The sequence below is a fragment of the Microchirus variegatus genome (genome assembly GCF_963457635.1).
Source record: "Microchirus variegatus genome assembly, chromosome: 4".
NCBI lineage: Eukaryota > Metazoa > Chordata > Actinopteri > Pleuronectiformes > Soleidae > Microchirus > Microchirus variegatus.
In genome coordinates this window covers 14,996,074-15,020,220 of record NC_139805.1, presented here as the reverse complement: position 1 = coordinate 15,020,220, position 24,147 = coordinate 14,996,074, and the positions used below count along the sequence as shown (strand labels likewise).

Here is a 24,147-nt window from a genome sequence, read left to right as displayed (position 1 = left end):
TTGCAATACCTGCGAGGCCCACCAGTGGGCCGCGAGCCACACTTTGGAAAGCACTTGTCTAAAAGAAAAAAAGGGGGGGAAGTGTTTGAGTCCTCCCTCAGCGTCACTTATTTGTTCGCCTCATCAAATATAAATACATTTGACTAGAAACTGAGGAAGTGCGTTTACGGACAGACGCACACGGCAGCAGCAGCGGCAGCAGCAGCAGCAGCAGCTGCAGCGGCGCACATGTATTAGTGTAGTGTCTCTGCTCCTGACAGACAGACAGACAGACAGACAGACAGTGGCTCTGTTTACCGAAGTCACATTAGACAAGACAATGACAACGAGAAGAGGAGAAGAAGGAGACGACGACGACAGCAGCTGCTGAGGATTTGAAGCCCGTGTTTGGACTTCGTTTGTGTCTGGTTCGTCTGTCCGGAGGAGAACTGCTGCAGGTACTGAAACATTCATGTCGACCACAAACCAGACTGAACGCGATGTCAGCTGCTTTATTTATTCTGTATACGTTCACTTCTGTAACTCCACTGTGTTCTTCGACAATATATGAAGACATGTATACATGTGTTTGTTTGTTAGAGACATTTTGTTTGTCTTTGACAGGTGCTCAACACAGCTGTCCAACCCTCCCGTCCATTGTAAAGGTATGTACTGTTATTAGTAATATTCACGCAGCCCATTGTCCGCCCATTAATCGCAGTGATCCTCCTCATGGACACAGATACACACGCAGAATGGTCAAAATGGACAACAATTAGTTTGTTTGGGATTATGAAAAAAATATTTTTGTGTTTTATACCCACACCTGTACGACCCATCACTCAAATAATATACTCAACAAAAATATAAACGCGCAAACTTGAAATGGTGACCAAAAATAGAATGTCATGACATTTGCTCAGATTCTTGATGCATTTGTTTATGGAATGATTTGTTTTGCTCAAACCCAGTAGTCCAGTGTCACTTGGCCACTCCTATTGACTACAATCTCAGATTGAGTATTTCAACTCACCAGAGTCATGGAGCATGGCAGAGTGGTGGTCAATATGCGTGACCAGTACACAGACACTCTTTATGGTCTGGTCAATAAAAGGGCACACCAAAATGTGGACTTTTGTCACTTGTCAATATGCCACAGATGTCACAGATCATGAGGGAGTGTGCCATTGGCATGCTGAGTGCTGGGTTGAGCAATACAGCTGTGGCAACACAACTGAATGACGCCAGACATGTCACCTATTGAACACCTTTGGGATGTTCTGGATAGGCGTGTCCGCCAGCGGGTTCCAGTTCCCCAATTGATCCTAATGCTTGCAAATTAAAGCCACTTTATTGATAAAGTTGTACTGTTATTTTTGGATAGTTACTCCATTTTGTCACTTAACAATAACTGCAAGTTTTTCTTTGTGCGTTTATATTTTTGTTGAGTGTACAAACGAGGGCAACAATGCTGGTGACAAATCTACTGTGGCTCTCTGCAGACACAGGACATGAAAGGTATGACCTGGTCCTTATAGGGGGGTTTCCTATACTGTATTGGTGAGTTCACATCAAATGCACAGGGATTTCTCCTATTGCATTACTTGGGCTCTTCATGTCACTGGAGACAGCAATAACTTACCTGCTTGCCTCCACTTGTGTCGTCTGCTGGGTCCATAACTTCCCCAGCAATAGGCTGTGAGGAGAGTCACAGTCACAATACCAGCCATCATCATCATCAGCATGGGCTTCGTGCTTGGCCCTTTTCCTGCACACCAGACTTTCTCATTCCTGGACCCTCTGCCCTGACAATGACCTATTTATTGAACAGGGTTAAGAAACCCCGCTCTATACCTTCTCTACCTTCTACACAAAAATGACTGCATCAGCCCCTCACTCCTCCTCACCACATATTACTTGGATGTTGCTGTCATACTGGACCACTGAACTGCTCAACGACTACAACTCATCGGCCGCTGACAATTTTCGACATGAATGTGGACAATAAACTCACATTATGGTCAATATTCCTTCTGACGTCCACAGACTCTTTACATTGCCTCCATTTTTCTGTTAATTGTGTTCCTTGCTGCTGTTTCTATAACATGGTGTCCAACCCCCAAAAAACCCTGCTTACTTTATGAAAATTCAGTTTGGATCCCTCTTAAGTAATTGCTTCCCTTATCATTAGTACACTATATTATATCACACACATTTATGGGGTGGATGCAAGTGCCTACTTATAAGAATCTGAACTCCTGTTTTGAAGCCTCCAGGCTCACAATGTCGCCATGACGTTTTGAAACTTCACAGAGACGTCATCTGTAACCAGGTTCCTGTTGGACAATTCCAGCTGTCAATCACTCTGTTGTCTACTCATATGTGTCATATTTTATCATCTATTTTCCTCTAAATTTCCAAAATTGACATCATCTTGTCATGGAGAAGTCCCTAATCCAGCCATTGAGACCATTAACGCCTCAGGAAAATGTTAACTGGCGTTCTTAATCAAATGGGTAGTAGGCTATCGTCCCCATAGACTTCCATTGAAAGTGGATATTCAATATATTTTTAGTTTTGGGGGGGTTTTTTGGCTCCAAGAAGACTACATCTATTATTTTATTCATATTCTGGGTGGACGTCTTTTTCGTTATTGTCTCTCTGCCTCCACAGATGAACTGGACTGCTGGTACGCAGTGTGTAGCCAAGGGAGACCACAGAAAACCCAAACCTGGAGAACTGGCATACCACAAGGGAGACATCCTCACTATTGTCGACATCAGCACGGTACTGTCATGTTTTAATGAAGCTTTGTGTTGTTTTAGTCAACACATGAGAAGTGATAGAAGGCACTATTTATACAGACTTGTAAGTGGACATCCTCTTTTTGTTTCTACGTGTGACATAAGACTCATTGTTCCTTTGCAGAGAAAGGGGTTTTACAAAGCTACACACAACAGCACAGGAGAGGAAGGACTCATCAACTCCACCAATGTCCGCGAAAGAGAGGCTCTGCGTGTCGATCACAGCCTCAGCCTTATGCCGTATGTCTCTTCTTCCTCTTCCTCTGAATTGCTCACAAAAGTTTGACATTGTGTCACTGTGTGGTCATGACTTATCTTGTGACTACACTGCAGGCTAAGGTTAGACATACAAACAATAATTCTCTAGCTTCCAATTCTGATGTATTGGCTGTTGAAATGTTGTTTAGACCCATATACATTTAACAAATAAATAGAGATGTTTGGATTTGTAATATTCATGTATTCCACCTTGTGCTGTTGTTCACCAGTTGGTTTCATGGGAAGATCTCTGGTCCGGAGGCTGTGTGTAAGCTGCAGCCACCTGAGGACGGCCTGTTCCTGGTCAGAGAGTCTATCCGCCATCCTGGTGACTACGTACTGTGTGTGAGCGTCTCTGGAGAGGTCATCCACTACCGTGTGATTTATCAGGACAACAAGCTGACCATCGACAACACACAGTATTTCTACAACCTCATTGACATTGTTGAGGTAAGACACAGATAACTGGAACCTCTTGGAGAAAATAAAAGAACTCAATCTAGCTTCAGTCAACCAGTGTTTCCTGGTTTTGACGATTAGTCCATTCACGACTAATCGCTGCAGCTCTACTCCATATACACCATAAATTGCCATCTTTCTGTGCCAAACTTGCACACTTCAAAAAACAAACATACAGCATCATTGGGCTACCTTAAAGCTCACACAGAGTGGTCCTGTTGCACATATATGTTAGTTATGGAGGTCTACTTGGTCAGAAACCTTCTAGTTGCTGTAAATGAGCCGATAGAAAAAAAAAATTCTGACGCTGTTCCCCAGCCGCGATATTTCAGACTCAACTCTCACACCCAGAAGACAGACTGTCTTGTGATTGGCCAGTACCCAAAAGTGACATATTCAGCACCCGCTCTCAGAAGCACAGCTCCCCCCTCTGGAATGGTGGATGCACTGCTACTCATTATCAAAACATTGTACAATGTAAACAATGTTTAAAAATAGTTTCTTACGACTCCCTGCGTCAGAGTCAGACCCAGAGTCAGAAGACACTGTCGCTCGTGAAACACCTCCACAACGGACGTTATTCTTCTTCTGCGGTTCAATGTACGCAACCGGATGTGCCCGGACTAGTGCCCGGAGCAGGACGATCTGCTGTTCAATGATTCCAAAACATAAACATGATTTGCAGTCTGCAAAATACTTTTTTTAATGGGAATATTAATGTACTGTTGTTGTTGGTGAGTTCAGTATGTTATATGATTCCTGAGTCTCTGTGACATATCAGGAGAATTTTACGCCCAGTTGCTTTAGATTTATTACATAATGCACCTTTAAAATACAAGCACATGGTGGCCAAATGTCTCAAAACCAAGGACAGTGAGAGGCAGGCAGAGAGCCGTCTTCCAGCCTCATCAGTAATGAACAGTACCAGGCAGTCATGCAGTGAGAAATGGTAAACTTGGAGTTTAACAACATATTATTCATCAAACGACTGATTACGGACTCTGTACAGGAGACATGGTTGTTGGGAACTCCCTAGCAAGGCCCAGTGCCACTAGCTTACTTCAGTTTGGTACGATGTAGGACCCATTGAGTGTCTCTTGCCTGGAGCCCACAGAGTTTCTGTGTCTTACGCGCACAGTTTGTCGGCCTGACATTCTTCACCCATCAAAGTGACTCACAGATAAAAAACTCATAAAAAACTCATAAAAAACACATAAACCGCAGTCCATTTTTGCTTTATCTGTGTTTGTGCTCACACATCCACAGCATCTTATCGGGGAGCAGCAGATGCCTTTCAGAGTTGCAGACAGGAAACGGAGAGAGAACGGAGCACGTCAATATTTAGGCTGAACAGTAATGAACTGCTCTGCTCTTGTGCCTTTAGTTTGCAGATTGTTCAACATTTATTTGGTGCATTTAAATTTAGCCACTGCTCACTCACACTTTTATAGGTTTATGTTTAACACTCTTTTTTTCTCAAGAAGCCACAAGCCATGACCACTTCCTGAGTACTGAGGAGGTTTCAGTCAAACTCTCTATGTCAAAGTGTCACTGAACATGCTATTGTTAGTAACACCACAAACAAGGTGTACAGTGCATTCTAAAACAGGTGGTGGCCAAATATGGACATATAGATGAAATGACGGATGTTTTAGTCTTGCCAAAATCTATTACACTTAATGTTACTAAGTGTGTTTGATGAATATCTGATGTCATGTTTCTGTCTCTGCAGTTCTATTCTAAGAACAAAGGCTCGATTGCTACAACGCTTCTGAAGCCCAGACAAAAACAAGGCACCAAGTCAGCTGAGTTAGAGCTGTCTAAAAGTAAGTCTCATACCGTTACAGCTCGTGTCCTGAGAAGACCATCTTCATACAACGGTGTCTTTCTTTACAGGGATTGTTAAACACTTCATGTGTCGGCCAATCAGGGTCCACGGTGCGTGATTTAGTGGCATCTAATGATGAAACTGCAGAATTTAAGAAAACACAGAGGACTCCTTCACTCGCTCTTATCCTTCCTGAGAGTATCAGGGAATCTATGGTGGTCTTTGCATATCCGAGTGGATGTAGTTATTCCTATTTTGCATAGTAAGCTCCTTTTCTGGCGTGTTTGTCTATTTTGGACAGAGTGGTAAAACAAAGAAAGCTTGTGTAAAAGATCGTATGAGAATAAAGTCGTAATACTACGAGAATAAAATCATAATTATTTTTAAAGGCAGATCTCAGGTGATAATCTGCAACCTGCATCAAGATGAGGAACCAGGAGCATATTTTGTGAAGTTATATTTTGGCCTGGGCTTCACAAATAAGGAAATACTTAATCTTTTGGCTCATCAGCAAGAGATTGTGCAAGAAATTTAGTCTTTTTTTTCCAAGAAAGAATCACACAGACTTGGAGGAAATCATCTCTTTTGTGGAGGAGGTAATGACTGGTCGTGGTTGACAGCCAGGCTGACGCTGGTGCATTCCGTTTTTGTCATTTCTCAAGAAACAAATATATTGATAATTACTAAAGAGTGGAACTACAGCTGCCCTTTAATAACAGTAATATTAATAATGATACATCTTCAGTTTGGCCCTAATAATTAGTTGTAAACACACACACAAATGTGTTGTACACTACAGTCAATACCTGCCATGAAACCCTCCCAAATGTTACAGATCGGGCCTTTAATGAGATCATGGTTGTTTTATAAAGTAATTCTAACTAATGATCACTATAATTTTAACTAATACTAGTAATGATTAAGAAAGTAAGTAGTGTGTCAGGTTTACTCTACTGTCTCTGTCCTCTGCAGCTGGATGGCTGCTGGACCTGGCCAAGCTCACACTGGGGGAGAACATTGGAGAGGGAGAGTTTGGTGGTGAGCTTTCTTTCATCATCTTTGTGCCCAATACAATATTTAGCAGAATTAGGATGGATTTATGTGTATTTATGTGTATTATAGGATTAAAATAATGTGTATGATTGTCCAAACCAGCTGTGTATGAAGGAGAGTACATGGGCCAGAGGGTGGCAGTAAAGATCATTAAATGTGACGTCACTGCTCAGGCCTTCCTGCAGGAGACTGCAGTTATGACGTGAGTCTGAGGATTTCCTCATTTTCTTCTTCTTCTTCAGCCAGACAATCCACATCTCTTTTTAAACATTTGAGGAAGTTCTCAAATAGTCAATTCTATGTAAATTTGAAAAAAACAGTTTCAGTTTCAGAGTTTTTCCCCCTATTACTGCTGTTATCTTTGACTTCTATTAGTTTCACACGAGATTCTTCTCTTGCAGGAAACTTCAACATAAAAACCTGGTGAGATTACTGGGTGTCATTCTTCACCAAGGGCTTCATATTGTAACAGAGCTCATGACGAAGGTATAGTTAACACCTCATTTATCTGGGTTTCTCGAGGTAGATGTTCTCAATGATAATAACAGGAAATGACACAGTTTTAGCACGACTTGGCTCAATTTGACTCGACTCTACTTACTTTCCCATTAGTGATGGTACCTGGTGCTTTTTTTGGTACCTTCCTAAGCGAGCTGAGCCGATACTAAAATGTGACGTCAACACAATGCCGGTCACTGATTGGTCAGAGAGTGTCGTCACTGGAAGAGACATTAGCGCGGCGTCCGACACAAGAATCAAACCTAACAATGCCAAAGTGTTGATCGGTCAAAAAGACTTAAACATCCTGAAATCGTCATTAATCTCCAACATATAGGAAGGACATTTCTAGAATCTCTGTATTTAGCAGAGACTGGTGTATTTAGCCGATAATTATTAGCTTAATCATAATCCGTTCCGCCATATTTTAGTTCAATGACTGGTCATGCAGGTAGTACTGAACTAATCTTTTTAATGATCTGATTCTAATGATTCAGTACACCAAGAAGAACTGCTTTGTATGTTTGTGTCGCGTATAAAACAACGGCGCGGCAGAATAACCATTTTTGAGCACTAGAAGTTTGAATTTAACGGACATTTATTTACATTTGCCCATTGCACTAAGTGAGAAATCCTCTCAAAGAACCTCCTTCATGACTTTTAATGATTTGATTTGATTTCTATGTTGCAGGGAAACCTTGTTAACTTTCTCAGGACAAGGGGGCGCTCTGTTGTACGCTCGGTTCAGCTGCTCCGCTTTGCACTGTAAGCTTTTTCAAATGTTCACAACAGAAATGACACTGTGTGTAGACAGTGACACTGGATGGGTCGGTGTATATTCTTGCAGCGTGCTTCATGAAAGTCAAATGAAAATACTGTCTGTGTGCACTGTTGCAGTGACGTGTGTGAAGGGATGGAGTACCTGGAGTCCAAGAAGCTGGTTCACAGAGACTTGGCAGCTCGTAATGTCCTGGTCTCTGATGACGCCGTGGCCAAGGTCAGTGACTTTGGTCTGACAAAGCTGGACTCTAAGGTGTCCGACAGCGTCAAACTACCTGTCAAATGGACCGCGCCTGAAGCTCTGAAGAAAGAGGTCAGTTTGAAGAGCTATGCTGCTTTCAGCTTGGGTTAGTTTATTATTATTATGGTGACACTTTAGATTAAGGAACACATATTCAGCATTAACTAGGTGCTTACTAACATGCATATAAGTAGCGTACTAGCCCTTTATTAGTAAATATTAAGCACGTATTAACACCTTTATGTAGGAAAATTCATGTCGTAATAGAGGTAGAATAAGGTTATGTAGAATAAGGTGTTAATGTGCTTAATATTTGCTAATGAAGGGCTAGAATGCGAATTATGTATGTTAGTAAGCAACTAGTTAATGGTGAATAAGTGTTCCTTAATCTAAAGTGTTACCATTATTATTATTATCATTACTGTTGATACTGTTGACTGCAAATATATACTATACAATTTCAGTCATTTCCACTGTTCTTCTCTGTATATATTTGCTGCAATCCCGCAGAAATTCTCATCAAAGTCAGACGTCTGGAGTTATGGTGTTCTACTGTGGGAGATTTTCTCATATGGTCGTCTACCTTATCCTAAAATGGTAGGTAATGTATTCATGTGTGAGTGACAGTTTGCCCCTCAGCCCCTCTGTTTGTCTCTCCATGTTGGGAGAGGTTGTTCTTTCTAGTTTTCGCTTACTAAACCCTTCATCATACGACATGACCAAACCACAAATGTATCACAATAATAACATCAGATAAAAAATGAAACTGAAAGATAAGTCAGAGTCTATTTAACCCATTATGGCCTGAAGCGCCTGGAAAAAATGTCTCTAAAACCTGAGCTTCAATGGCTACTAAATGAATGATTTCTCAGCCTCTGTAGCAGATATAGGAACACAATTCAAAAAGTATTTGAGAGCTTGCACCTGTGGCTTTACTGTGAAATTGAGTTTATTTAGATACAAAAATGTAAAATTAAAGTGGATAACTATTTTCAATTAAAAAACAGTAAGAAAATAAGGTAATATCAACTTGTGTCAGTGCCTTGATTTAGTCCTGATGGAGTGTGAAGAACAAGAACATCATGTAATAACAGTCTGCTTCACATGTGCCGGTGATGATGCTTACAGCGCTGCGGCATCTGTAGATAAATCCACTGTCACCCCTGGTGCGCGGTTGTAAACACTCCGTCGATTACGGTGGTACTTATCGTCATTATCGCCGACCTCGTCGTCTTCAAACATAATTATGTCTTAACCATAAATCCTGGTCGATTTGTTCAGCGCGATGAAACTCCTCAAAATCACTGCCTTCAGAAATCTCTCCGCTGTCAAAGTCCTCCATGTTTGCGCCAAGTAATTTCAAAACAATGTCGATAGGAACCCTTATACCTCCCGAAAATTGACGTATCCGCTTCAGCAGCGTCTATGGTAGAATAAAGCGTGCAGCCGCTCTCCCGGCTCTAATGGTAGAAGTGCGCCAATGCTTTCCCGGCGTCAGTCAAATAGCTGAATGGCAGAAGGGGCCTGTCATATTATGGTGTTATGGTCATGGTCTTTCTCCTGTCACCGATGTGTTGATGTGTAGCCATAATGGAGATAGAGGGAAGGAAGGAAAGAAAGAAAATGTTAAAACAAAAATAGAAAACACAATCAATCATCGGTCTGCTGGTATTTAGAACATTTACTGTGGATCTGAGCTTCTCCATTTGAGCATGCATCATAGACGTTATATGGATAATAAGGATGGTCTAAATATGGAGAAGAATTGGTGACATGTAGGACAGGTATAATTAGATATTGCGCATGGAATATAAAAATTGGTGAATAGGGTGACCAGTGTGTGTTTGCTTCCATCTGTAATCATTTAATCTCTTAAGCAGAACTCAAAAACAAGTTTGAATTTCTTTCACAAATCTTCACAGCAAACAGAGAGCAGACAATTAACTCTAATTTTCACCATTTAGCAACAAAGAGAAACCACACAGTGCACTGTTGCTGTGTAAAAGGATTACACAGTACTCGTACACCAAGTAAATACTCAGATTGTAGGTTAAGAAGATTATCACTATATTCTTAGGAAGCCTTTGCTGTATGCACATGCTTTTATTCTCATGTCAGATTATGCTGTTCTGTATCACAGAAATAATGTGATGATAGTGATGATAGCACCAAATGAAGAGCTCTGTCAAGTTTGAGGACATTTGTTTTCCTCTTGAAATGATTCCCTCAGGACAGAGCACCGTGCCTTTCTGTTATCGTGTCATGTCAGGATCAATGCTTTATCACACAGTAGCTGTGTGTCAGTGCCAAAGCAGCCAAACCTGCCGCTCAGATTGTCATCAACAGGCCGTCATCACTGGATTGACTTAGTGTGTCTGAGCAGGAAACCACTTCAGGTCACACAGTTTACGGAACTGCGTCAGCGAGCAGGATGGAGGTTTAGCGGCGAGACGGGGCCAGGTCACTCGTTGTTAAACTGTACGTCGTGTTAGGCCAACTTGTAGAATTAATCTTATTGTTAATCGTATTGTTTTCATGTTGTTATTTAATCTACTTTATCAAGTGTGTTGGCGCTGGTCGGGAGGAAGTGGAAGCTGATCTGTGTCAGTGTCACAGAAGTCAAAACATGTGCTGTAGGTGTATTTGGGAAGAAGGGTGGATCATATTAAAAATATAATGACGCGTCTCTGAAAAGGAACATGCTACTTAAATAAAGCCCCGTTTGTTGCACTAGTCTGTCTCTTGAAATCCCTGCTCCCTGACCCCAGGTGATTTGTCTTGGCGGGTGGTTGAGCAGGATCAGGCAGCATTAATCGCAGGGACACTTGCCAGTGACTTGGCCTTGGTGTTTATTTTGCACCATACATCAGGTGGTGTCCTTTTAAATGTCGACGAGTATCTCCCAATTACAGCCCGATAAAAAGGTTAATTTATTTGGGTCAAGTTTATTGTGCCCTCAATTAAACTCAGCTCCGCATAATTAGCTGTCTGCTGATATCTGGCAGAGAGAGAGAGAGAGAGCAGACAAAGCAAAGAGGGTCTGTGTAAGTGATTTGTTTTATGTAATGACCATAATCAGGCTGAATGTTTATTGAGTTGAATTCACATTTCCTTTACGTCTTTCTTGTCATCTTTCCTCCCCCCATGTTGCTCCTGATTCTGAAGTCTTTGAAAGAGGTGAAGGAAAGAGTGGAGGGGGGTTATCGAATGGAAGCTCCGGAGGACTGTCCCGCTGCCGTTTACTCGCTGATGATGATGTGCTGGGAGCAGGAGCCACGCAGGAGGCCGACCTTCCACAAACTGAGGGAGAAACTGGAGCGAGAGATGAGTAAACTCAGTCTGGACCCTGGGTCATAGCATCAGAGTGAGATCCAGTCAAGATCTGGATGCTGATCTTGGTTGTACATTTTTGATCTCACAGTGGTTAAAAACAGGAGTGCTGTCTCTTAGGACAGCTGACCCACACATTAACGTTCACACAGTGAGCTGCATCTCACACACTCGTTAATCCAAGTGGATTAACGTAACCTGGTGGATGGAACGAGACAATGGTTCTGACCAGAAACTTGACTGTTTAGTCGTTGGCGGTGACTAACTCACCTTTAGAGTTGTTCTTGGGGACATTATTGAGTGTGACACAGACCGAGAGTGAAGCTGGCCCGAGCCGCTGTTACCACGTTATGTATATAAGTGAATGAAGTGAATAGCTTTAATCCTCCATTATGTATGATTCAGTAAAGAATTGAACAGAATGAACCAATGAGTCAGGCGCAAATGCATGAATCATGGTAATTTCTACAGTCTTAAATGTTTGAATGGATTGTCATGAAACGTCTTCATCCACGGTGGTTCCGTCGGTAGCACTTCATAATAAGTACACACTATTAGCATGAGTTAAGCATTGATAAATATTGAATCCATCATTTATAATGCATGAATGCTCATTAGTATGTAGTTTATAAACACAGTTCTAAATGTTTTTAAACACAGTTCTAAATGTTTTACTCATGTGCTGAAGTGTTGGCATGTACTGAGCGACTGCTGGACACACACAGAGAGGTGATAGAGCAGTCCTTTGTAAGTCGATCAAAGAGCTCTTTGTTGGAGGTGGATGCTGATTGGCTAATTGAGTACAGCAGCTATTTGGACACTGTTCAATATTTATTAATGCTTAACTAATGCTAATAGTGTGTTCTTATTATAATGCGTTACCGTTAAGTCTTAATGACCTTAATGCTCTGGTAAAGATGTCACGACTCACACACCCGTGCACACACCCCTCACAGTTAGCTCCAATGACTTTGATGAAATACTTTATTTGTAATACAGCCTTTCCAGAAAACAATGCTGGTGAATAATATGGTAAGCATTATACCTATGTGCCATTTGCTTACGTGCCCGCAACTGTAGTACTGCTAAATCTAGACTTTTTGCTGTGTGGCCAAATAAAAACAAAATCTCCAATTACAGTAAACAAAAAAAATTAATATCAACTTACAGGACAATAAACACCACTGACTTATAAAGTCTCAGCAGTGTGTGATACCTGTAGACTCAGAAATACACCGTTTCAGATGAAGACCGAATGCAGGTTAATTGCAGGTACTGAAGAAATTAAAGAAAAATGATGACCGAAATCTGTGCATTTCTCATGTATGATTAGAGAAATGACTTGAAGTGTTGTCCCCCAAAACGGATCAAAATCCTAACCATTACTTTATGAGTGATGCTGCTCACAAACAGACAAACATCAGATGTCAAAGTAATGACTTTTACATCCAGGTTGTTAAATAACTATTCAGTTGTTTCAGATATTCTGAAGGTGTTCTGGTTCATTTGTCTCGACTACAGTTGCTTTTTCACTTTTATGAAGAGTCCGAGTGGTAGACTGATTTATTTATTTAAAATGATTGAATGTAATCAAATTGAATTTGTTTCATAAGACTAAATCTGAGTGAAATATGGTATTTATTGCTACCTTCCCTTTCCTCTTTATCTGGATTTTGAGATTACAGTGAGTGACTTTGTATTTCCTGCCCTTCGTCTGTGTCATCTCGTGGGATCTCTCTATCGCTATGTGCAGGTCCTAAAACGCTTTGTTCAGTCTTAATCTTCTGGAAAATGGTTTGGACTGTGGTTATTTATTTTACATTTACAGTTCTTATTCTATTTATTACATTCCATTCACTATACCACTCATTTCACTGTGTAATTATGTTATATAAATGCAATAAACCTCCTCTTTTGGATTCTCGTCATGTCAAAAGACTAAAAAAAAGATGTCATTTTATTTTAAGTCTATGTAAGCCTGCTTGTCTCTGTCCCAGGAGATGGATACCAAATTGAGGTCTGATGCTTTATCTGTTGTTATCATACAGTCCTTCACTCTAGTTCAATCTGCTGGGTTTCCCTTAACCTTACTGATGAGCACAAGGATTTATAAAGAAACCAAATGTTAAAAATAAACAAATAAATGAAGTGTCTTTTATGAGGATGAGTTTTTATTTTGTTGAAGATTGTCTTGCAGCTCTGATGTATAGAGGTCTGGCGATAGAGCTTTAACCTGATAGACCCATGTGTTAATGGGTGAGCTGAGAAGTGTTTTTCCTACTAATGCTCAGTGAAGACTTAATCTGCTGAAGCAGAGACATGGATCAACGAAGAAAGCAGCTCTCAGCTGTTACTGTCAGCTGTTCCTGAAGAGACAAAAGACATCAGCGCAATAAGCAGTGTTTATTGCATTTACACATGTACATTTAAACTTTAATTTGATACAATGTTAGTCACCATGAGGAGTAAGTGCTGAATTTCACCTTTCATTTTAGGATGTTGCAATTTTTACCTCATTACACAATTCTACTACTACTTCCACTTCCACCATTACTGTTACTCATTACTGTTACTACTGCCACAGCCACCATTATAACTACCTATACTACTACGACCACTACTACTACCTATACCACTACCACTGCCACTACGACTACTACTACATACACTACTACCTATACTACCTATACTACCTATACTACTTATACTACATCTACTGCCACCACTATCCCCACTACTACTACTACTACTGTGGCTACAACTACCTATACTACTGATACTACTACTACTACTACACTACTACCTATACTACTGATACTACTACTACTCCTGCCACTATGACTGCTACTACCTATACTACTGATACTACTACTACTACTACTACACTACTACATATACTACTGATACTACTACTACTACTACACTACTACATATACTACTGATACTACTACTACTACTACACTACTACATATACTACTGATACTACTACTACTACCTATACTACTTATACTACAACTACTACCCTCACTACTACTACTACTACTACTTCGACTGCCACTATCACTATGACTACTACTATCACCATTACAACAACAACAACAACAACTACTACTACTACTATGATAACTAGGAATATTATTATAATAATAATAATAATAATAATAATACATTTATGAATACCATTCAAAAGTAAAAATAATAATAATAGAAAAACTCAGAAAGCAAGTAGGAGAAAAATCCCTGAATCATTAATACCCACTTTAAAAAGTATTTTTCCAAAGTAATTTAAACCATCTGTATAACTTCAGGCAGTTTTAGTCTGACCTGGGTTTTCCTCTCTTTGTGTCTCTAAGTGTTGGGTTCAACATAATATCCAGTTGACATTATTTTATGACATACTACCTCACATTTCTGGATACTTATTCTGTCTTAGTTCTCAAATATAACCACAGTACAAAACACAATTAAAGAAGGATTTATTGTCCTCCATATTATTTATATATTAGTGAGGGGCCTTGGATGGTGGAGTGAAGACGTATGGACTTGAGTAGGATAAAGCCTAAAAACAAGTATGCTGATGCTATCACTCTGTAACCTCTTTATAGGAAGCGCTTTCTTGACCATTGTTAGTAATTGACAAAGTGGGTTGTGGGTGAGTGTTTTTTTAACCTCTGAAGGAGTGCAAATTAGAAAAGTATAAGATGAACGCCGCTGCAGACTGACCTAATGGGGCTTAGCTTGGTTAGGTTTAAGTAGATTGTGGCCACTACAGAAGGAGCAAGGATAAGAACAAAGTAGAGACCTATAGCTCTCTGAGCCATGATGTAAGCACATAATATGCTTTTCCTGGAAAACTGCATCTGAACAGCTGCTCATGTCTGCATAGAGTATTCATCATGATTTCCTTTACTTCATAAAAAAATTATTACAGGATATTTAATTTTTTATTGTGTCCTGTTGTTTACCTGAACTAAAGACCACAGATTACAGCTAGCCCTAATATCAAAGTACAACTTTAAAAATGACTCCTAAGCTGCGACAGTGAATCCAATCAGTGCTCAGTGTTAGACGGCGACTGACACTTGACAACATAAGGGAAGGGGAAATCTATAGATTGGCATGAGGACGACTGAGTTAAAACTGACTCTGTAAAGAATAGAATGTGTTTATCTACTCCAATGTCGCCAGAAAAAGAAAAAATAAATAGATTCAGTGCAGGGAGTCAAATAGACTTATTTGACTGCAAAACCATCATAGAACATATACAATAATATGTAATAATATTAAAAATTGTTTAAAAAGTGTTAAATGTAAAATGCATGCATGCATGTGCACACATGAATAACAATAAATCAAGCTCAATCAAAGAATCTAAAGAACTGCTATGAGATGATTTTTAAAGCGTTTTAAGACTTTTTAAATTTTATTTTTTATTGCCAAGTTATTTAAATGTAATTTCATTTCTGTTTTTTCCAACCAACTATAAAGTTAGACACATGTTATTCAGTTCAACAGTGATAAACGGTGTTATGTTGTTCAAACAAAGTGGCGTAAATAACTACTTCAAAGTTGTTTCCAAAGCAGTTATACATTTATATAAATATACTTACGGGTAATTTATTTATTATTTAATTTATTCACTTTCTGCCAATAAACCCTGCCTATTGTTACACACTGGACCTTTAAATTAAATCTTTTTATGATCCAGTCACTGTTTATTATGTGTCTAATTAGTGGTAAGTTAAGTTTAGGGCTATAGTTGTTAGGTTATAGTTAAGGTTAGACATAAAGTTTTTATGGTTAGGGTTCAGGATAATGCTTTGCTTAGGTGTGTGTGTGTGTGTGTGTGTGTGTGTGTGTGTGTGTGTGTGTGTGTGTGTGTGTGTGTGTGTGTGTGTGTGTGTGTGTGTGTGTGCGCGCATCTCTCTGTACTATCTGTACTCTTTCCTCCTTCAATCTCTTCCTCTCGCCTCCCTCACTAAGCTGACACTGAGCATTTACACATTAGCTGCTTTTTTAGTTCTAATAGGATCAGGGTGACTTACATTGTAATCTGAAAAAACTACGCAGCCTGATAATAACACTGCTTCACTTCGAGCGATATGCTCCAGTGTTGTCCAAAGTTAAGTTTCGTTTACATATAACATAACTGGCAACCCATGGTTGGTTGGCAGCTGAGACTCTACTGAGTGCAATGATTGGTAGACGGCGGTAGGTGGCGCCACATGCCAAAACATGATTTCAAAACATTAACATGATTTGCAGTCTGCAAAATATTTTTTTTAGTGCAAATATTTTGTCTGTACTGTTGTTGTTGGTGAGTTCAGTTTGTTATATGAACATTATTCCTGAGTCTCTGTGACATATTAGGAGGATTTTATGGCCAGTTGATTTAGATGTATTACATAATGCACCTTTATCAATTCTATTCCAAAATAACGTTATACACTACAGTGCCATGTTTAACAGTTTCAGTTGTGTTTATTTAAAAAAATCTCAGGAAAAATGTACCCTCACTGAAATCAGCCAATCACGTGGCAGCAACACTGAGGCATGTAGACATGGTCGAGACGACCTGCTGATGTTCAAACCGAGCATCAGAATGGACAGGAAAAGTCATTTAACTGACTTTGAACGTAGCTGTTGGTGCCAGGCGAGGGTTTCAAATTCTGCTGAACAACTTGGATTTGTATGTACAACCATCTGTACAGAGAATGGTCTGAAAAAGAGATAACATCACATGAGCAGCAGTTCTTGTTGATGTCAGAGGAGAACGGCCAGACTTAAAATAAATAGAAAAGCAAAAGCAACTGACATTGTGGTGGTTGTGACACTCCTGCTACTTTAGGTGTCCTGTGTACCTAATAAAATGGCTGGTGCCAACTTTGATAGCTATGGCTATTTTATTCTATGGCTGCATCAGGATCAAAAGCCCAGTGTGCTAACAACTGGAAGCAGAGAGAGAAACACAGGGAATACTTTTTTGTCTTCAGTCACACTGACATATTTGTTCTTTTCTCAGCAGCAACAAATAGATTTATATACTTTTTCAAAAATGACAAAAAAAAAGTCATAGTATATAATTGTATTCCTTTTAGAACAGTTATCTGTTTTGTACATATTCGAGGATTTTCGCAATTTAGTTAATATACATGTTGTGTATAATTTAATATTTGAGTTTGCACTGCTTAATGAGCATACGCGTAACGTTTTGCTGGGGTGTTGAAATCACTTTGAAATGCCCATGAATTAATAGGTATAAACATCCACTTGTGTGATTGGATTTCACCTCATGTGTTGTCATCACTGTTTCCTTTTCCATGCAGTTTAACATCCTAATAATGAGGGGCTTGGTTTGCGAAGTGGAAACTGTTTTTCCCCTCTTTTTGTCTTTAAAACAATAAATGTATGAAAGAAAGTCTTGTTTGGGATTCATTAGCCCCGGCCTCCTCCTGTGTGGGTGAATGGATAAGACATTTAAAATAATGACTTGAGTAGAAAACAGCCGCCAATCACTCTTAAAGGGGAAGGATTCCAATTAACAAAACCTAATCCCGACGTTTCACCTCCTTCACCCCCCTCAGCCCTTTCCACCTCTCCCTCTCTGTGTCCCTCCTCTTCCACTCTCCTCACAGAGTCAGACTGCATGGTGATTCAACTCATTCACTCAAAGTCCTTTGCACTGGGTGCTTTTATTTACGTGTGTTTTACATCAGGACGCGCATAAGAGACATGAGTAGAGCCGAGTGAGTGGACCAAGCACACAGTGGATCTGTGGACGAGTGCATTTGGAGGGTGAACAGGTGGAGGAGACTGACATCAGTGGCTTCAGCAGTTCAGCACATTTACTTCTAAGAGGTAGGCTCTGTCACTGTCTCATTTACTGTGCTACACTTGTGACTATGTTAATGCCTGAAAATGGAGACAATGAGGAGTTCAGCTGGTCAATCTGTGACTGAACAAACACTGACTGAGGGTCTTTTTATCCAAACTTTCTACATAATTATCAGGAAAATCTTTTAATTCCATTCCACTAAATGTTATTATTCTGGAAGTTCTCTTTAACTCTGCATTTGCTGCCTATTTTTTGCAGATGTAACTTTTCCTATACAGAAAATCTCATTTGTAATTGACATTACAGGTTACACAGCGTGTGAATGAATTGCCTGTGAAACACCTCATAACTGCAGACATCCCCCCAAAAAAACAAAAAAACAAAAAACATTTGGTTATTGTTGCTTCTCTGACATGGTACAGTGAGATTATGACAGTGTCAAATGCAAATAAGAAATATTCTCAGTGTAGAATTAACAAACACATCATTTGCAACGCTGCTTTCAAAGAGAGGCTTCAAATCACACTTTTTGGTTTCTGTTCATTTTAAACATGTATTTGATTAACTTGCCTTTAGTTTCAACTAATTTCTTATGTTGCTTTGCTTTAGGAGTAAGCGATTAAGATAATCATGAACAGACTGTCACCTGAAGTAACTCAGTGATCTCTGACCTATTATTGTACATTCAGTCCTTCTTTCCTCTGACCTCAGGGCCGGGTCAGAGCCTAGATGCTCTAATGCATTTATCACTGGATACCATGATGGTGGATGACAACTGCCTCTCACCCAGCAACTTCCACGAGTTGGGGAAAGGCGGGGGCTTCGCTGTGGGGGGCCGCGTCCACAGCATCGATGTCATTCTCGGTTTCAGTAAAGACCAGGAACCCTTGCTCAGTCCTGCTGGGGTCTCTGGACCTCAGAAAATGGACATAGACAGACTGGTCGAGTCTGGGAAGCAGCAGGAGACATCGCTGCACCCGTCTTACAGCGGACACCTTTCCACCCTGAGAAATGGCAACACAGAGCAGCCGCTGCAGCAGTACCACGGTGAGTCAAGATGATCATGGTGATAGTACATTTCCTCGAAGCACTTTCAGAGAACTTAGTCTCACTTTATCAGGAACCAATTTAACTGTATTTTAATCTATGTAGATTCTCATTTATCCCGATCACAGATCTCCAAATGTTATTTAATCACGAACAAGTGGACTTGTAGAAATGTTTTCAGGACATCTACATGTCCAGTTGCTACAGATGAAATGACATTTGGACACCAGTGTTTAAATGAGTTCAATCTTTTTGCGCACATTTAAAAACAACCATGGTTGACCAATGTGCTTTACAGAGTTAAAGGCACAGCAACATTAAAGGTATGACATAAAATCAATAAAAACATAATAAAATAATAAAATGGTAAAATCTAGAAAGAAATGTCCGAGTTGACTATTCTTATCCTGAAGTGAAGGCCAAGGAGAAGAAGTGGGTCTTTAAAAGTGATTTAAAATGTTTAGACGTGGCAGATTTGATTTCCATGGGTAAATTGTCAATTACAGAAATTATTATTTTGATTTTTTTGAAGAACCAAAATAAACTGGTCAACTTTATTAGTGTTAACTTGTGATTTTTTTCCACACAAATATAAGGAGACATATTCTAATGTGTGTAATATCAGTAGACGGTGCACATCAAAATGGCATAATTTAAACTTTCACTCTGGAGTGATGATGCAGATGGACACAGACATCCACAACATTCACAGTACACCATAAAAAATACGAAATATGGATAGAAATTAAACAATAAAATAAACATAAAATAAAATAGTTTTTATTCAGCACTAAAATAAACAGACATTGTGTTCAGAATTCAGTCTTGTTCATTTTAGCTTAATTGTTTGAGATATTGTTTCGTGACACAGTGGCAACTAATACTCATGTCGTCGGAGGAGAATTGGGCTTGTAACTGAAGGGTCTCCAGTTCAAATCCTGAGACAGGTCAAGGGCTGGGGTGCCCCTAAGCATGATGGTACCCAACCCCACTAATTGGTGTTTGCAAATGAAATAGAATAAAATTGTAATTCTACATCCATTTCAAATCACATTCAGAATCAGCATGTTACTGTTAGAGCAGTGTGAATTGTACCGGCTGAGATTGAGAGATACATCAGAGAACAAGACGGTGAGGGGGGGTTATGTTCCTGAGAACAATCCTATCCCCTTGTGGAATTCCCCTAATCTTCTCTTCCATGCAGATTAGATTGTAGAGTACAGTAGGTCATTCGAGTGTTGTTATTAGTCCTGTCTCAGGATCAAATTTATCATGTTTAATCTGATGCTGTTTTCACACGCAGAATTTGGCCGTTGGTTGGTGATTTCTTTGGCAGAGACAAGGAAAATATCACTTCCATGAACTGGAGATAGAAGTGTCCTTTCAATGTGAAAGTCATTCATATTTGGTGGATAAAAACAGTGGAACATAACTTCCCTGGTTTAAGGAATATAAACGCCAATGACATCACCCTTTTGTGTGTAACTATCCTGTGAAGTGAGCCCAGTTCCCCAGTGCACCCCCCCCTGCTGGCTGAAAAACAGTGGGCAGCCTTCAGACTGGCGACTGTGATGGGTTGACACACCGAAGAGCTGGTCACTGAACCAGACCTGACCTCTGCCTTTGTCAGTTCCTGGCCTTTGTCATGGCTGCTTAATGAACCCCCTGAAAACCGGGCTTTGCCTTTGCCTCTGCTCTCGTTTGCCAGTTGAAAGGCCACGGTGACCCCCTCCTTTGTCTCCATCAACACATCCTATTAACAGAAACAAACTCACATTTACATTCGCATACTGTCGGTTGTTTGGCTGAAGCAGTGAAAGGACAGTGACGGCCTGGAGATCTGGAGAGCCGTCAGTGTGCACCCAACTTTTGTGGTGGAGAAAACCTTTCATCCAAATGCTTCAGCATTTGAGAATGTCATTTGTGTAGTTTTGGGAAGTTAAGGAAAATTTGAGCTCATGGCTAAGGTGTGCAAAGAAGAAATGAAGGAGTGATGCATTAATGGCAATGCATCAGATGTCAACACTGTGTTAGAGGGTCACTGCAGCTAATGAATCTACAGAAAAATATCACCTAAATCTGTAGCCTCACCAAACTTAAATTGTCATAACCTAAAGCATTATTGATTTGATCTACTTTCACAACGGTTACTTTCAGATCTACACATCTCTAAAACTGGCTACACTCTTAGAAATAAAAGTGTTAAGTAGAACCATATGTAGAACCATAAAAGGTTCTTCGGCTTGTCCTCATAGGAGAACCCTTTTTGGCTCCAGGTAGAACCTTTTTATAAAGGTTCCACCTGGAACCCTTTTGGAGGGTTCCACCAAGAACCATTGAAAAACCCTTTATTCAGAAAAGGGGTTTTAAAGGGTTCTCTGGATCAAAATGGTTCTTACTGGAACCATTAGTGTTACCAAGAACCCTTGAAAAACCCTTTCTTCGGGAAAGGGTTTTTCAGAATCAAATGGTTCCAGGTAGAACCTCAGCCCTTGAACAAGGGCCCTTTTGGAACCCTTATACAAGTGTATACAAGACCTAAACTATAGAGTCGAAAGCTTTCTAATCTGCTACACAGCAGGAGTCAAGAGAGACCAAACACAGTTTATTAACAGTTTATTTTCGATCTTCTATTTCATCTTGTTGTAATTTGTATTTATAAGACTGTTACACAAACATTTTGACCAAATTAAATGTATGAAACTAAAATGTGGGCTCTTGCAGAGAACTGAATTGTAGAACATGTGCCAGGAAAATCACACTACACAAACACACTACCTGTGCCAGAACACATCTTCCAAGGAAGGAAGGCCAGGAAGTGAACTAGAAAGATTATGAGGAGGAACAGGTGTACAATCTGCCTTTTAGCATCAGTGGACAGTTACTTTATCGCTAGCTAATGTTGTCTCCACACAGAACACTGAGAAGATGATGGACATTGACCAAATAAAAACAAACTATCCTCTTTGTCTCTCTCTCCGTCTCTATCTAAGCAGATACTGACCTATTCACGAATAAGTGCAACGATGAACTGAGTGAGCCGAGGAAGAGCGTGGACAGCGATGAAGGCAAGTCTCCGGAGTCGTGCAAGGACGATCAGCCCAAGAAGAAACACAGACGCAACCGCACCACGTTCACCACCTACCAGCTGCATGAGCTGGAGCGTGCCTTCGAGAAATCCCACTACCCTGACGTGTACAGCCGAGAGGAGCTGGCCATGAAGGTGAACCTGCCTGAAGTCAGAGTCCAGGTAAGAGGAACCGCTGAGTCTGAGGAGACAACATGAGTGTAACCAAACATGTCTACGGCTTTAATGGTCAACATCACAGACATCAGAATTCCTGTCCTTTTTTGACACTTAAACAAACAGGGAGTCAACATCTGTGTTCTCAGCAGTATTGTTTTGCTAATATTTTGACAACCAGTCATGACATCACTCACAAGAATCTGAATTTCGGATTCGGCCAGTGTCATATTGAGGTTTTGCAACAATTCCACACGTGCACAATGCCTGCTGTCAATTACACAGGTGTCCACACATCTGCTTTATTGTCTAATTTCCTCTAAATGACAACATCATTTCACAAAACTGACAATTAGCAGTGAGACCATTAACTGCTCAGGAAAATGTTTACTCATATAAATCAAGTGAGAAGTTGGCTCAACATCCCATCAACTTCTACTCAGATGAACTTCCCTCTTTCAAAGGAAAACATATGATACGAACATCCACTTTTTGCTCCATGGTTACATTATGATTCACAGCAGCAACACAATATGGTTATAGATCATAAATGATGTCACAGTGGATTAATAATAGAAAAATATAACATCTAATGGTCTGAGTCTAGAGTGTAAAAAAAACTGAGACCTACTCTGCTCACCCCTACCTTTTGCAAGCAAGTCAGGGATCTACAGTGGACTTTTCCCACATCTCTCTCCACTTCCTCTCACTCTGCTCTTTCAGTCCTCTTCTTCATTGGTTTATGTATTGGGTTTATGGGAAGCTTCTGCTTCAAAATGCAAATATATGTCTGTTCGGGCTGCTGAAGAAGCCTGGAGGAGAAAGATGGTAGGTTCCATAAGGCAAGGCGCTTGTCCAAAGTACATTTAGGAGCTTTATTCAAAAGCTATGAAAAGCATTTTATTTTAAAGCAATTACACATACACATATGGTCTGATGAGAAATGCTGACCGTGATTGTCGTCTTCCAGGTCTGGTTCCAGAACCGCAGAGCGAAATGGCGTCGACAGGAGAAATTGGACACCAGCACCATGAAGCTCCACGACTCACCCATGCTGTCTTTCAACCGCCCGCCACCAGTTCACACTAGCATGGGTACGATGGCCAACTCCCTCCCCTTGGACCCCTGGCTGACCTCTCCTCTATCCAGTGCCACACCGGTCCACAGCATCCCAGGCTTCATGGGTCCACCTCAGGGCCTCCAGCCCAGCTACACCAGCCACAGCTTCCTCAACTCCACTCCTCATCCTCCTCATCCTCATTCTCACCCACATTCTCACCCCCATCCTCATTCTCATCCTCACACCCATCCTCATCCATCCATGGGTCAGGGGATGCAGAGCATGGCTCCGCCTCCTTATCAGTGTCCGGCACCGTTCTCTGATAAATACCCCCTGGAGGACGTGGACCAGCGCAGCTCGAGTATCGCTGTGCTGAGAATGAAAGCAAAAGAACACATTCAGTCTATGGACAAGACCTGGCAACCCATGTGACCAACAAACCTGGCATGTGTTTGTCACTAGGAAAGGGAGATGCTGACGTTTTCAGGGTGACGGACAGTGAGTGCACTGCTTGAAAAGATGGCTCTGAAATTGATTCTGAGCTGTGACGACTGAGACATTTTAGTTCACATCTCATGTGAACATGAAATAAACATGTGAAGTCTAACATGTGAAATGTAACCACTTGTTTTCATAGCCGTTAACTGCTGCTTTGGGTGCTGTAAACTGTTGGCAACACCTTCTTTATGACTGTTACTCCAAACACAATATGCAACCAGGAGCTGCGACAC

At 40.5% G+C, this 24,147-nt stretch overlaps 2 protein-coding genes across 2 annotated transcripts; both read left to right on the top strand.

Moving 5' to 3' along the window:
• Positions 1-363: 363 nt before the first annotated feature.
• On the top strand, positions 364-11,257 carry matk (megakaryocyte-associated tyrosine kinase; the record flags this gene model as incomplete). Its single annotated transcript, XM_083888660.1, has 13 exons — positions 364-437; positions 604-644; positions 2,653-2,766; positions 2,908-3,023; positions 3,272-3,491; positions 5,233-5,326; positions 6,301-6,366; positions 6,484-6,583; positions 6,783-6,867; positions 7,571-7,644; positions 7,777-7,972; positions 8,411-8,497; positions 11,066-11,257. The coding sequence occupies exons 3-13, from the start codon at positions 2,653-2,655 to the stop codon at positions 11,255-11,257; spliced, it is 1,344 nt and encodes a 447-aa protein (XP_083744786.1). The 5' UTR covers positions 364-437; positions 604-644.
• A 7,545-nt stretch (positions 11,258-18,802) lies between these two features.
• On the top strand, positions 18,803-23,848 carry rx1 (retinal homeobox gene 1; the record flags this gene model as incomplete). The annotated part of the gene is made up of 3 exons (XM_083888746.1): positions 18,803-19,112; positions 22,109-22,362; positions 23,327-23,848. The coding sequence occupies 3 exons, from the start codon at positions 18,803-18,805 to the stop codon at positions 23,846-23,848; spliced, it is 1,086 nt and encodes a 361-aa protein (XP_083744872.1).
• Positions 23,849-24,147: the final 299 nt, after the last annotated feature.